Source organism: Monomorium pharaonis, chromosome 8 (assembly GCF_013373865.1).
Source record: "Monomorium pharaonis isolate MP-MQ-018 chromosome 8, ASM1337386v2, whole genome shotgun sequence".
NCBI lineage: Eukaryota > Metazoa > Arthropoda > Insecta > Hymenoptera > Formicidae > Monomorium > Monomorium pharaonis.
In genome coordinates, this window is record NC_050474.1 from 21,928,314 (window position 1) to 21,941,234 (window position 12,921).

At 40.2% G+C, this 12,921-nt stretch overlaps 1 protein-coding gene and 1 long non-coding RNA gene across 5 annotated transcripts in view; one reads left to right on the top strand and one right to left on the bottom strand.

Annotated features, from left to right (window-relative positions):
• The window catches only part of LOC105836314 (zeta-sarcoglycan), a 189,890-nt gene that overhangs the window by 9,716 nt on the left and 167,253 nt on the right, over positions 1-12,921 (bottom strand). For all 3 annotated transcript variants that reach the window (XM_028189993.2, XM_036291365.1, XM_036291364.1), the window contains one exon: positions 10,864-11,140. In XM_028189993.2, coding sequence (XP_028045794.2) covers positions 10,864-11,140 — 277 coding nt within the window. The remainder of the gene's footprint in view (positions 1-10,863; positions 11,141-12,921) is intronic.
• LOC114254239 overlaps positions 1-12,921 on the top strand; it is a 184,033-nt gene that overhangs the window by 7,381 nt on the left and 163,731 nt on the right. The window lies entirely within an intron of this gene.

A 12,921-nucleotide genomic window follows, 5' to 3' on the forward strand; every position in this document is an offset into this window, starting at 1 on the left:
GTTGAAAGAAACTAAAAAAATTAAAAAAACTAAAAAAAAAAATTTTTAACTGAAAGTCTCCATAATATAATATTCCTGTAGTGTAATTTTCCAAATTTAAGCGCAGTAATTGAGAGTTACATTCGCGTAGATTCTACTCATCAATATGCGCGCGAAAATGAATTGCATCGCTCGGTAACCTTTTGCCCGCGATATGAACATAGCTCGACATAGCAGCGGCTGTCAATTACATTCCTCACATTAACACGAATGCAGCGTATTTTAATATCGCTAGGGAATCCGCAGAATAACCGCGAAGCGTTAGAAACGCGAAACGTTAGAAACATTTCGAAGCGAATAGAGCTCTCGCGCTTGGCAAATCTCTCGGTCGTCGTTCTCTCCGTCGCCGCAGAGCCCTTCCTTAAAATACTATTGCGGTAAAATAGCTCGTTCCACGTGCTACCCGTCCACATTGGTTTCCGATGATTGGCCGCTCGATCGAAAGCAATCGCCACACTCTGTTCGCTTATTATTACAATTGCGGAGAAAAGAAGGCTGGACCCAGATACACGTTCTGTTCGAACTGGTTTAACTTTCGATCCAATGGGTTCCATTTCATTCGAGGTTTTTTCCCCTCTTTTTCAACCGGACATCGCGCGCTGACCGAATCCGAACATTTACCGAATACGGTGCAGCAATTGATACGTTGGTCCGGCAACGATAAGAATAATTTAAATGAGATATGAAAAGTCAAATGGTCGAAAGTGAATAAACTTTATTATCGCAAATACAGCGATACCTAATTAAAATTTAATCTTGATTCAGGTACACATTTTAAGAAAAATTCAATGTTACGTTTGCTTCGCACAGACAGGATGAAATCTTATATTTATGCAGATCCTACGAAATTACTTTTGAAATAAATAAAATCAATTTTGTGTAAAATAATAGCATATTTTATTAATATTTTTCAGTCTAGAAAGTTATTTCAAGTTGAAATATCGAGTTTTCCATGTTCCTGTACGCCAAGTGCTTTCATGGTTAAATAAATCGGAAATGTTAAATACATAATTTAATTATTTTACAATTGATTGCTTTTTTTATAATGCATGGAAATAAATATATTATTTTCCATTGCGAAAATGCACGACGAATATTAGTAGCAAAAATTAAATTAATATCCTGCACAAACAATCACAATGATAGACGAGTGAATGAATTTTATATACACATATTGCTTCCATGATATGTGTCCCGGTAATATTATTATTAGCATTATCGTTGCATCTTTACTAACCGATTCAATTGCATAACTCGCCATTGCGCCGCTATAAAAGCGTCGTCGTTCTAAAGGAAACAATCGGCCACCAGATTGCGCCAAGCACCGGTTGCGAGATCGCGGTTTAAATACCCGTTCATGAAGTTTCCCCAGCATCACTTGGGATGTGCTGCGTAGTTACGAGATCGGCGACGAGGGATCGGCGGGCGGAAAGGGAGAACTCGAACCACCGGCACTCGATTAGCCAAATCGTTCGGAAAACGATACGATCTCTTTGCCCTCTACTTAACCGTAACCGTAAACTCCAATAGCGTCCACGGGGAGCGAGCGAGAGCGTGAGGAAGAAACAGAGGGAGACACGATCATATGGGAAGAATGAGACCGAGAAGAAACTATGAAATGAGAGATACGGGAACGGCGAGAAAGAAAGACGAGGTATACAATAAAGAGGAAAAAAGTGCAAGCGTGTGGAGAATGAGCGGGGGAGGAGAAAAAAGAAAAGAATAAGGAAACAAGAGAGAGAGAGAGAGAGAGAGAGAGGAACAGAAAGAAAAAAGATCGAAACAACTGCAGCCGCATCTGGTTTTTAGAATCGCCAGACGGAACTCTGGAGGAACCACCGGAGTCGAGAAGATCGTCCAATCGTGGTGGTGTGAACGAGCGGCAGTAGTAAAAGTAATCTACCGTCAGACAGCTATCATTAAGTCCGAGGCTTTATACCCTTTTTATCTCGTTGTCTGTCGGCCGTTGATAAGGGGATTTAAGCGACAATAAAAAATATCGACTCTTAGCCTTCTCTTGCGGCGCGATCGGGCGCGTGCCTTTTTCCCCACCTCTCTATCTCCCGATAGAGCGTAGTGTTTTTTTGAAATAAAAAGGTAAAAATAAAACAAGAAAAACCCGTGCAATTAGCCGATTCCGAATTTCTGGCGGCGGACCGTATTTCCTTCGTATCGGCGCGATTGCCTGCATGCCGTCGTGAGCATCAAGTATTTATCGTATCGAAAATATTGCGGATTCGCATTTGGCAACGGAAATTGCGCGGTGTGACCGATTAGCAGATTTCCGGGCGCGTTGAAATCAATCAGAGCGCGACGAATTCGATGAATTTATGTTTGCGTTTTTTCCACGAAAAAAAAAAAATTGCCCCACGTCGCGTTATTATCTCGCGCGTTCCGCTCCGAATTGCTCGGCACGTCGAGATGCGCGATTCGCGTGACAAGGGTAAGCCAGGGAGCGGATAGGTAGTCGGCGTCTGTCGGTGCATGTAATGAAATCCAAATAACACCCCTAGTAAGCGTATATCATCGTAACGACGCCTCGGCTCGACGTTACTCGGCTGGTCGCCTCGTTCATAAATTAATGTAAAGCGCGTCATATTTACAAGGATTACAAAAGCGTCCCATTTTCGCGCTCCGCTTGTTCTAATCGCGGTCACTTTTCCGCTACTATCGGGATAAGCTTTATCCGAGAGAGGAAACCACTAGATATTTTATTATTTCGTGTGTTATTCATATATTTTTCTAAATTACGACACAGTGAAATATATTCCTTATTTTTATTACTATTTTTGATAACGTATCTTTTCGTTTTTGTAAAAAAAATATTATCGTATAATTCATCATAACATCCCAGATTTCTATTATAATTTCTTTCTCTTGCCCAGTCGAACAATTCTATTTAAGGATTTAAAAATAGATAGGAACAAAACACTGCTTGTAGAATTTTTTACTGTCTTTTGCAAATATTTAATTTTCCTCTTTTCAAATAATTTTAAATCGATAACAATTTTTATAATTAGATATATAAAAATATGTTTAAAAATTAATCATAACATACGCTAAAAACTTTCTACCAGTATTATAATTGAAACATTGTATTTTATATTAGTGTTAATATATTTATTATTTTTTTTAATAAATGTTGTGATATTCTTGTGTAGTCTCTGTTTTGTAAAAATCGTTTTTCGAAGTAAGACACATGAGGTGTTTGAGTTTTGGATGCACATACATACATTTATTCCTTATTTAAATTCTGCTCAGAAAAGCTAGCGAAAATCCAAGAATATATTTCCTAAATTGTTTTAACATAAATCTACATCCGTATGAAATTCACTCCAAGTTAGATTTCGACTGCAATGAATTTCGTTCCTGCAGATGAATAGAAGTCGACGTTGAACGCGTGCACCATTTTGCCGAACCGATTCGCGTGCACATTTCATTTCGCGGAAGTCAGAAATAGCATGGAGAAAGTAAAATGTGCTGCCTCTTGACTACTTTGCAGCGGTCCCAAAATTTACTTAATTTTATTTATATTTTTTATTTAAAAAAAAACTTAAATAGAGAGAGAGAGAGAGCTGACGAAGACACTAATTCACTTATAAATCGCGTAATTAGTGTCCGCGGAATCGCTCTCCTTCCCGCTCTCGTACGAAATTGTCGAAAGTCATTAACAAAAATAACAATCGTTAGATCTGTCTGCGTACGAGCGAGCACAGCATCATCCGGCGTGAGTTTGCACGACCGCACTGCTGATGGGTTAACCTACATGTACGTACTTTCTATGGTAGGCAAGCAGCCGTACACCCGCGTTTCGCTTTCTCACACACACATATACACGTCGCGTCGGGGTCCGCCTGTGATTACACATATGCACGTGTGTCACTACGTGCGGTCGCGCTAATGCACCTCACGTAATTATCCCGAGCCGGACGACGACGCTAGGTAGTCTCCGCCTAACTTCTGCGCCGCGCCGCGCGAGTAATCCGACTCTGAAACCCTGTCACTGCCTCTTCCTCGGGGGGATCCTCGATGAATCCCCCTCGCCGGCCATAACCGAATCCGGTCCACTACCCGGTCGCCACTTTCCGCCCTGTCGCGTCCTCCTTGCACCCGCGACATCACAATTTCGTGTTATTTTACCGCGCGGGGATTAAATCGCGGACTACTTCCCCTCCCGATGCGCCTTGCGGGGATTAACTCGCACGTCCCGGTAAGGCCGACTTCTTCCAGCTCATCATCGACGAATCGACGGGATTATTCGTTGGTCAACGAAGTACATATCGGGCCGCGGAAGTTACATTTAACGCCGTACAGCTGGGCAACGCGTAAACTGCTGTATATGTAAATATATTTGCCGATTTTTTTATTCAACAATTGGCTTTTTATTCCGTCATTCTGCACATGATAGTAAATTATATTTAAAAGGAACCATGCAGTTTATTGAAATATCTACAAATGTAAAAGTAAAACTGAATTTGAAAATTAATTTTGTTTGACCAGAAAAATGAAGAATTGATGAAGAATTAGATGGTTAGGTGGCAGCAAAACCTCTTTTTCTACAATTAATAAAACAATTTTTTTTCTTATGATTGTATTAAGGTATCAACTGATTTTTAACTGTATTCATACGTGCGATAAATATTAATGGAAAGTAAGCTAATAATAGCGTGTTAACAGAAAAACGTGTAACGAATCATTATCGCAAAGTTTCCCAGACTTTTTTCCCTATAGTAATGAGCTCGTGGAAAATTCAATGTGCAGTCGGATTGTTTTACCTATTAAAAATATATTTACGTATACCTATATATATTCTTTTTACCGTGATGGTAACAATTATATAAAGAGAAGATTCCGGAGATGAGACACCCTCGAGGCATCATTAATGCTGGCGCGTACTCATCCCTCCCCTGGAATTTTCTTTTATAATATCCCAGTCGTTTTCGAATGAATTGTCTCCACCTCCTCTCGAATTGCATCACTTTTTTTTTAGTTTCGATATAATAATTTATTTCGCCTCCTCCTATTAACATTTCACTCCTGAGGCATAGCATTCGGATAGAAACCATCGTAGCTTTTCCACGCGCTCCGGGTCGGGTACATGTTGCATAACACACATTTCCACGGATTATGCAATACCGAAGGGAAACGGAGGGGAGTAAAAGGGGGAACCTATAACCCCAATCTGGCATGTGACGTAGGGCTGCGGGATCGGCGGTTCAAAATGGGAAATCGATAAAAACGCCGCGACGACTGGCGTAATGCGACTGCCGAATTTAAATCTTCGCCATGGCAATTTTTGTGGGAGGACAAATATCGTTTTGTTGACTTTTGGCTTGCGACGCGCGCGACCTCGGCCGCGATATGGAAAGCGGAGTTACGACGATAGTAGAGCGAGATCTAAATTTATAGCTATTGCAACTGATTTAAATGGATATGCGTGGAATAGGCTGTTTTGCAGAAATAGATATACACATGTGTTTCGTAAATTATATCTCCCGCGATTTATACCACGCATCCAGGCTAATGATATGTTAGCTCCTCTTGCGGAGAAGTTTTGTCACACATTTGCGAGTGCTAATTTAAATGGGACAAGCGATACGCGTGTAATTTAAAAGCGTGAGACGCGAAAGTGATCAATGAAAGCAATTATTGTATTTAAGGGAACATCGATTTATATAAAATATGTATCCTTCATAAGAGATTCGTACGATAGTCTCCCGTGGCTTGGCGCGAAATCCCTGGAAACAATAAACTTGTCTGTTCGGCCTTCCACGCGAACCAACCTATAACCGCCACCACTAACGTACTACGGCACTGCTATACGTTCAAAATTCATGGCGCTATACCCGCTATATTGCACTTGCACTTGGTGGCTAGGTGCTATAATGGATATCCTTTAATACTAACACATTGTGTGTGTGAGTATATATATATATATATATATATATATATATATATATATATAATGTGTACGGGATGACCACTCACGCTTTCACACACATGAAACATCCGCGATTAAATTTTTGTCGAAAATCTTGAGCATGCATAAAATTGACGAAAAGTTCATTTTTATTTTTATTCCTCGTTCTATTAAAAATGTATCATGGAATTTTCCTTAACATCGAAATATGATGATATTCATTTAATTTACCTTGATTTATTAATTTTATATTCTACATGGAAGAATTGCTCATATTTATTCATTCATGTAAATGTATTAATGAGTTTTATAGGAACATGTTACATTATAGATTATTGATTGGCAATATCAATTAAATTTGGTCTGTGTGTGATAGTAACTATTTAAGAATATCATAAATACGTTAAACATAATTTTATTGAAAAAAGTGATTAAATTTTGCATATCTTTTCTCTAATAAACATCGTTAATTTGATCTCGATAATATCGATGCACAATTATTTGTATCATCTTAAAATTTGTGCAGAACGAGCTATAATAATTAACATTTTTTTCTCGTCTAACTGTGTCTCAACCCTACTACAAAAATGAAATTAAAAGAACGTCGTCGTTACACGCGGAAAATTAACGGAAACGCACACGACTTGAGTAGCTAAGTACTTTCAAGACATGGATTTCAATTGATTCTGTGCGGAAGGGAGCCTGCGAAAGGAGCCACCTTGTATAAGTGTGAGAGGGCGCGTGTGCAATATGTATCTTCGTAGAGGGTGTAGGAAGGAATGTATACAGGTGAATTCTCTATGGATACAAGGGTTATAGAGGGTAAGGTCCCGCAAGCGATATTAGGTGGAAGGGGCATCTGTTCGCTACGGCCATGTATGTAAGCCGTTAGTGCCAATATAGTGTCTGTATATCGCTCCGTCCGACATAACGTTTCAGGGTGTATTATATATTGTCCGTAATCGAAGATCTCTCCTAAGACCCTCCACTTGATAGGAATTCCGAAAGGAACCCGAAATATTGATACCCGCGAACGACAAAGTGCCACGTAGGGAAAAATCTTTTCGTGTACGTCGTCGTAAGAATGCAGACATCGATAAAAGTGTATCGAAATAATACGCATCGAAGGTTGCAAATAAAACGCGGCGATATGCAAAGAATATTAAAAATTGATGAAGTAAATCCTGGCGGCGGTGTAAAAACGTAAATGATAAATGAAGGAAGTTTCTTAAATTATAAGAAGCTTAGCCGTCAGGATACTTAAAGTTGCGAAAAGATATCAGACGTTTAATTTTCCACTAGAAAAGAAAATTGGTTCTAACTTCGTCAGAAGGACTATTTGAGGCAGAGCGCGTCTCTGAGTCTGTTTCGTACGATTTACGAGTGAATGTATTCGGAAATCGTTAGCCATACGTATATTATTAATATCGATCGCGAAGAAGGCAGACTTCATTAATAAAGTGCACCGATCGAGGGGCTCTTAATTAATTCCGCCAGGGTGAAAGTTTTGCAGTTACGAGGGCGCACGACGAGCAAGACGGTTTTCTTAATTGAGAAAAATGATTTAATTTCTTCGCGGTATCGTTGCGGTGGAGGACGAGAGGGTAGGAGAAAGGTTGAAGTCGGGGCTGGCCGAGACGAGGTAACTCGAGAGTGAAAAGAGGTAGCGGGAGCCAGACCGAGACTCTCATCAAATATGAATGGTCGGGGAGGATAAAGATGGGGGAGAAGTACGGCATGAAATATTTCCCAGTCCGGGAGTGCATCGCGCTTTCACTTGCCTAGAAACACCTCGCATAGGAGCGGAAAACTTCTAGATGGGTATCAACCGAGGAGTTCCGAGGAGTTCTAGCTTCCGGCTCGCTACGTAACACCCCGTGACTCGTGGTTTCAGCGGTGCTTGTAACCACCGTGATGCCAGTTCTTACATGTCATAATGGATACGTACTGCCGAAAATTACATTTACATTCTTCGCGATGCGCGTAGTACACACGTGCATGGACTTCCGGAAAAGTGCTAAGAAGAACCAGACGGGAGTAAAAAGTTTACGATTTATTCGGTTCGCCAAAATTTACTTTAATTTTCCGTTTTGGTTAGCGATCTAATTACTAACGTAGCGTTACTAAAACGTAACTTTTGGTAACTTTTTATTCCGCGGAAGTTTCGGATCAAATTCCAAGTTCAGAGATGTTTTGTATAACGCTGCGAAATATCGTCGTGTAATTTGTGTCATCTCTGGTTGTTCCGTATGTCGTTCCCATTCCGCCTGTATTCGTGTCGCGGTTGATTATATTAAAAAATACAAAAATACCTTAATTTCGGATATACTCTCTTCCAGTCCTGCCATTTCTTTTTACACATGTTATGAAAAACATGAAATGTAATAAGTGTATACTCCACTTGTGTCATCCCGCGTTCCGAGAGATTGCGCATTTCAAAAAAGCCATCAAAAATTTTTTGAACCATAAAAGTAAAATTATTGTATATCAGTCAAAATGTCACACCTGTCGTATTCTTGATCCTAACATCTCCTACGAAATGTTACCTTCTTAAAAATAGATTTGGTCTGCAGCACGAAAATTAGTACGCGGCATTATATTAGGTTTTATGGAGTTTCGATTTATCTGACTAATCCGTTTATGCAAAATCCACATTCGTCTTTCACACATAAAATTCCACGTACGTCGCGCTACAAGATTATGTTCTTACGCTCTCACGAAGCGTACGGAGTATATGAAATTGTCGCATATATAAGTCGTATATTTATATATCACGGCTACTCGATTTGCGGACTTATCGACGAATTTCACATCCGACTTTTCGGAGTTACGTCGATTTACATCTATACCTAAACTTCTCGTCACGAATCGAAATCCTCGTAAATCGTCGCTCGCAGTAACCCGCAATAACCGTGTGCAATAATTAACGCGCTCGAACTCCTAATTGATTGTCTCGCTGATTTACCGAGTCGCGCAATTAATCGGACATGAGTTATCGGCCGATAAACGAGAGTTTAATTACCAGTGCTAATTACGACTTACGACAGATGAAGGAGAGAGAAAGCGGGAGGGAATGACTAAACACTAGACGGAGAAGTTTTCGGCGTGAATCGGCAAATCGAGCGGTATTAGTAGGGGGGAGGGGCTGAAGAATGCCTCGAGAGAAAGAGAGAAACAGAAAGAAGAAGAAGAAGAGTTACAGAGAAAAACCGGCGGGAGATCGAATGAGAGAATCACTGTGGGAGGATTGGGACGTGGGATAGGGATGAGAGAGCGGCAAGGGGTACGATCACACAAGGAATGGAAGCGGAATAAAATGGAAAAGATAGCGGAAGAAGAGAGAAAGAGAGAGGACTGAAAGGGTGACGAGGGTTGGGGAAAGAAGTGGCAGAGACTTACATTTCCCACGGGGTATCCCTGCTGCTGCCGGGCTCCTTACTTACGGATTGATACTCAATTTCCACCGAGTTTAGCCCCCATCGAGGGATCATTGCGCCAGATCGCGGGAGCTCCTTTCGATTTCGAATAAATTCGATAATGGCGAATAGGTAGCTGCAGTTCGGCGGGAGGCGCGGGATGGAGGATTGGAGGAGTCTCGCGATCGTTTTTACCTTAATCGAGCGGACTAGGCGCCAGCTTAGCATTCGGCGAATCCCAGTGCCATTGTTGCATCCACTCGGTTACGTAGGAATGACGATTCGCAGAAGCGAAAGCGCCGGTACGATTCGACGATAAAGTGGATTGGAAGAATTTATGCGAATCTCTGCGCGCGTAATTCGACGCGGATGTTACAAGGTGATTGTGAGGCGCATTGTGCAGACTGTTCATTTAAGATTTATACAATGAAATGCATTCTTCCTTCAACTTCAAATAAATTTAACCGATAAAATAAGATAATTTGTATTTATTATCGCAAGATAGGTTTTAATATATCAAATATATTAAATAACTTAAAAGAAATGCGGTAAAAATGCTAAAATTTATATTATTAAAATTAACACATTCAATACGATACATATACGGCTTGTCGTTCGATTTAAAATCGCCAAACGTGTCCCGCTAACTTAGGAAAGTCGTATTCCGGCTCTTGCGCACGACACAGACATTTACATCGAAACGACCTTTACATTACAGCCATTATCGCAATCAAGAAGTTGGTACGGGCCGCGTTTCTCCGGGATTGCGAGGAGCGAAGGAGAACGCTCGAACGCCGCCGACTTACTTACTAATGAACCCCGGTCGATTCTCGGGGACGGGTAATTGTAACGCGTCCGAATTAAGTTCGGGAGAAGAAGAAGTATGAAGTGCAAACGACACAATTTTCCTCCGGCGAATATAGCAATGGCGCCGATGTAACGGTTCCGGCAATTACAGCGAGTTATATTAACCGCGTTCGCGCCTCGTCACTATTCTCAAAGCGATGTACCCCGATCGCACATCACGCTCGTACGATCCGTCACCCCCATTCGAGGCCTGTTATTCGTGCCCGGGAACTCGCGCGAAACTAATTCCAAGCCGCAAGACGGAAGTCGACTTTAATGACTGTCGAAAGTTACACACGCTCTTATTCAGATCAAACTTGAAGGAGAGACTCTAACCGGAAGGAATCATTCTGGCCCGGAGTGCGTTTCGACGTTTTCATAGTGCGTAAGGTATATTATTTCTGCCACATATTCATCTCAAGAATTACAAGACATATGAAAATTTCGAATTAACGGATAGACGAAAATTTAAAAGCTACCACTGTTTCTTCGCCGCTGTTGCTGTATTTGTCGTGGAATATTTTCGTTTGCACTCCACACTTCTTCTTCCTTTTCAAACTTTTATTTAAAAAACTACTAAATATGTTGTTGAATTATGATTCTAAAACATCGACTCCCATATATTAATTCGTGTAAACTTACGGAACTAAATCCCATGACTTTTAGAAGCCAGACGGTGAGGGCGAGGTTGAGAATGACGATGGTAATAAGAGTCAACACGAGAGAATAAAGACATTTTTTCCTCCAGCCGTAGACCCCTAATCTGAAGCCACTTTTACACGGTGTGGTGCCGGAAGCGCGCTCCTCCAAAACGGAAGATCTCGAGGATGATCCCGCCGTTTGTCGTGATCCACCGCGACGACTCGCACTACCGGAAGTGCAGGGCTCGTCGGACCATCCCCCTTGGCCCCTGGTCATCCTAAAAAAAGGACACAGTTTAGTTTTATTGAAAAATTCTTGTTCTTAATATTTTTAATCTTTTTTTAAAGGAATTAATAAACAAGTAATATTATTTTACGAGTAAATTATTTTACAATAATCTGATTTTTTGGGAGAAAAATTTAGGACTCGCAATTAAAGGAAATTATGACAAGTGAATGTAAACTTCTTAGCTTAATTAAAACAAGTCTGTTTTTCCAAAGTAATCGAGAATTTATTCTGAATACTTTGTTTTCCACTCTCCTCCTATTTGAATACCTTCATGCACGTTTTCGTGCTACAAGCGATTTCACGCCGTAAATTGGCAGATTACGGTTACGAGATACAAACGAGATGCGTGTTATAGCTACAGGTCGTTACACCGTGCAGTTGCGAGCCATTAATAAGACTACAATTACGAGGCTGTTCTTTCTGCCGTGATCATTTATCAACGGTTTATACCTCATTCTTGAACACCGGCTGCGCGGAATTGTGTTCGGGGAGGCGAAACGCGTCACGAAAGACAGATCTTCCGTTTTTTTCTCTTCCATTCCAACAACGTGAGATACTTTATATCAGACGTGTACGGCCTGTAAAGATGAACTCGCCGAAGATCACTTCGCAAAGTCTCTCCTCGATGCCTCGTAGTAATAATTTCATTAATTCACGACTAATTCACGCGAACAGCGAGACATAACCTTTTTTTTTACGAGAATCTCTGAGCTCTTATCACAAATTAAATTATGTTGTAACAATATTACAATATTATAATTAATATTAGTATGTAATAACATTACAAGAAAATGCAATCGGGATATATGAATTGATTATGCACTTGGAGAAGCATTTGCATATCGATGCAATTCATTTTCGTCGGCTGTCCCCTCTTCGTATTAACTATAGGTAACTTCGTATAACGATAAAGTAAATCTGCTGACTTTTATAACATGACGAAATCAACATTACACCTTTAACTACTCACGTACATCGTATCGCGATTGTCCCTCGTATTAATTATAACGATAAACTAGGTTCGTTGACTATCAAAATGATGAATATTTCTCACTTTCTTGTACAAATTTTTATTTTATTATCTTGCGTTAAAAAATATATAATAAAAAAATAGATTTGCTAACTTTAACGTATCGATCTGATAGAAACTATTTATATTTTAAGTATTAATAATTTTTCAAGATATACTTTATAATTATAAATATAAATTAGTTTCAAAGTTTTTTTTTTTTTTTTTTTTGAACAGACAAGATTATTAGTCACATGTAACATTACGCAACCGTTTAAAAGAGTAATTTACGTTTTTGCATGGATCATTTTTTATACAAGCTTACGACATCATTAAATCGTAAATCAGTCATATAGAAGGATGCTTTAATGGCTTAGAAGCGCGAAATAGCGTGTCGGAGATTACGATATAGAAGTTAATACGCGGTTTTGCATTTTTATCGGACATCAGCGTCCGAAATGAGAATTACGAGACATAGAGACGGAATACGAAACAACGCGAACGAGATAGAATCGAAACTTATGCAAAGCTGGCCGCAAAATGCCTGACGTAACTTTCCTACCTAATCCTAGAGCCGTAAGACTTTGGGACGAGAAAGAAGCGCCCCTTCCACTCTTGCTTTTCAAGTCGCGAACCTCCTTCCGCTTTTATGCTTATCCGTTTTTATTTTCGTTACGAAACGAGAAGTGTTGGTACGAAGCCGAAAGAGGAGCGTAGAAGAAAGAGAAGGAGGAAGAGAGAGATTGGCGATGCTGTGCGGG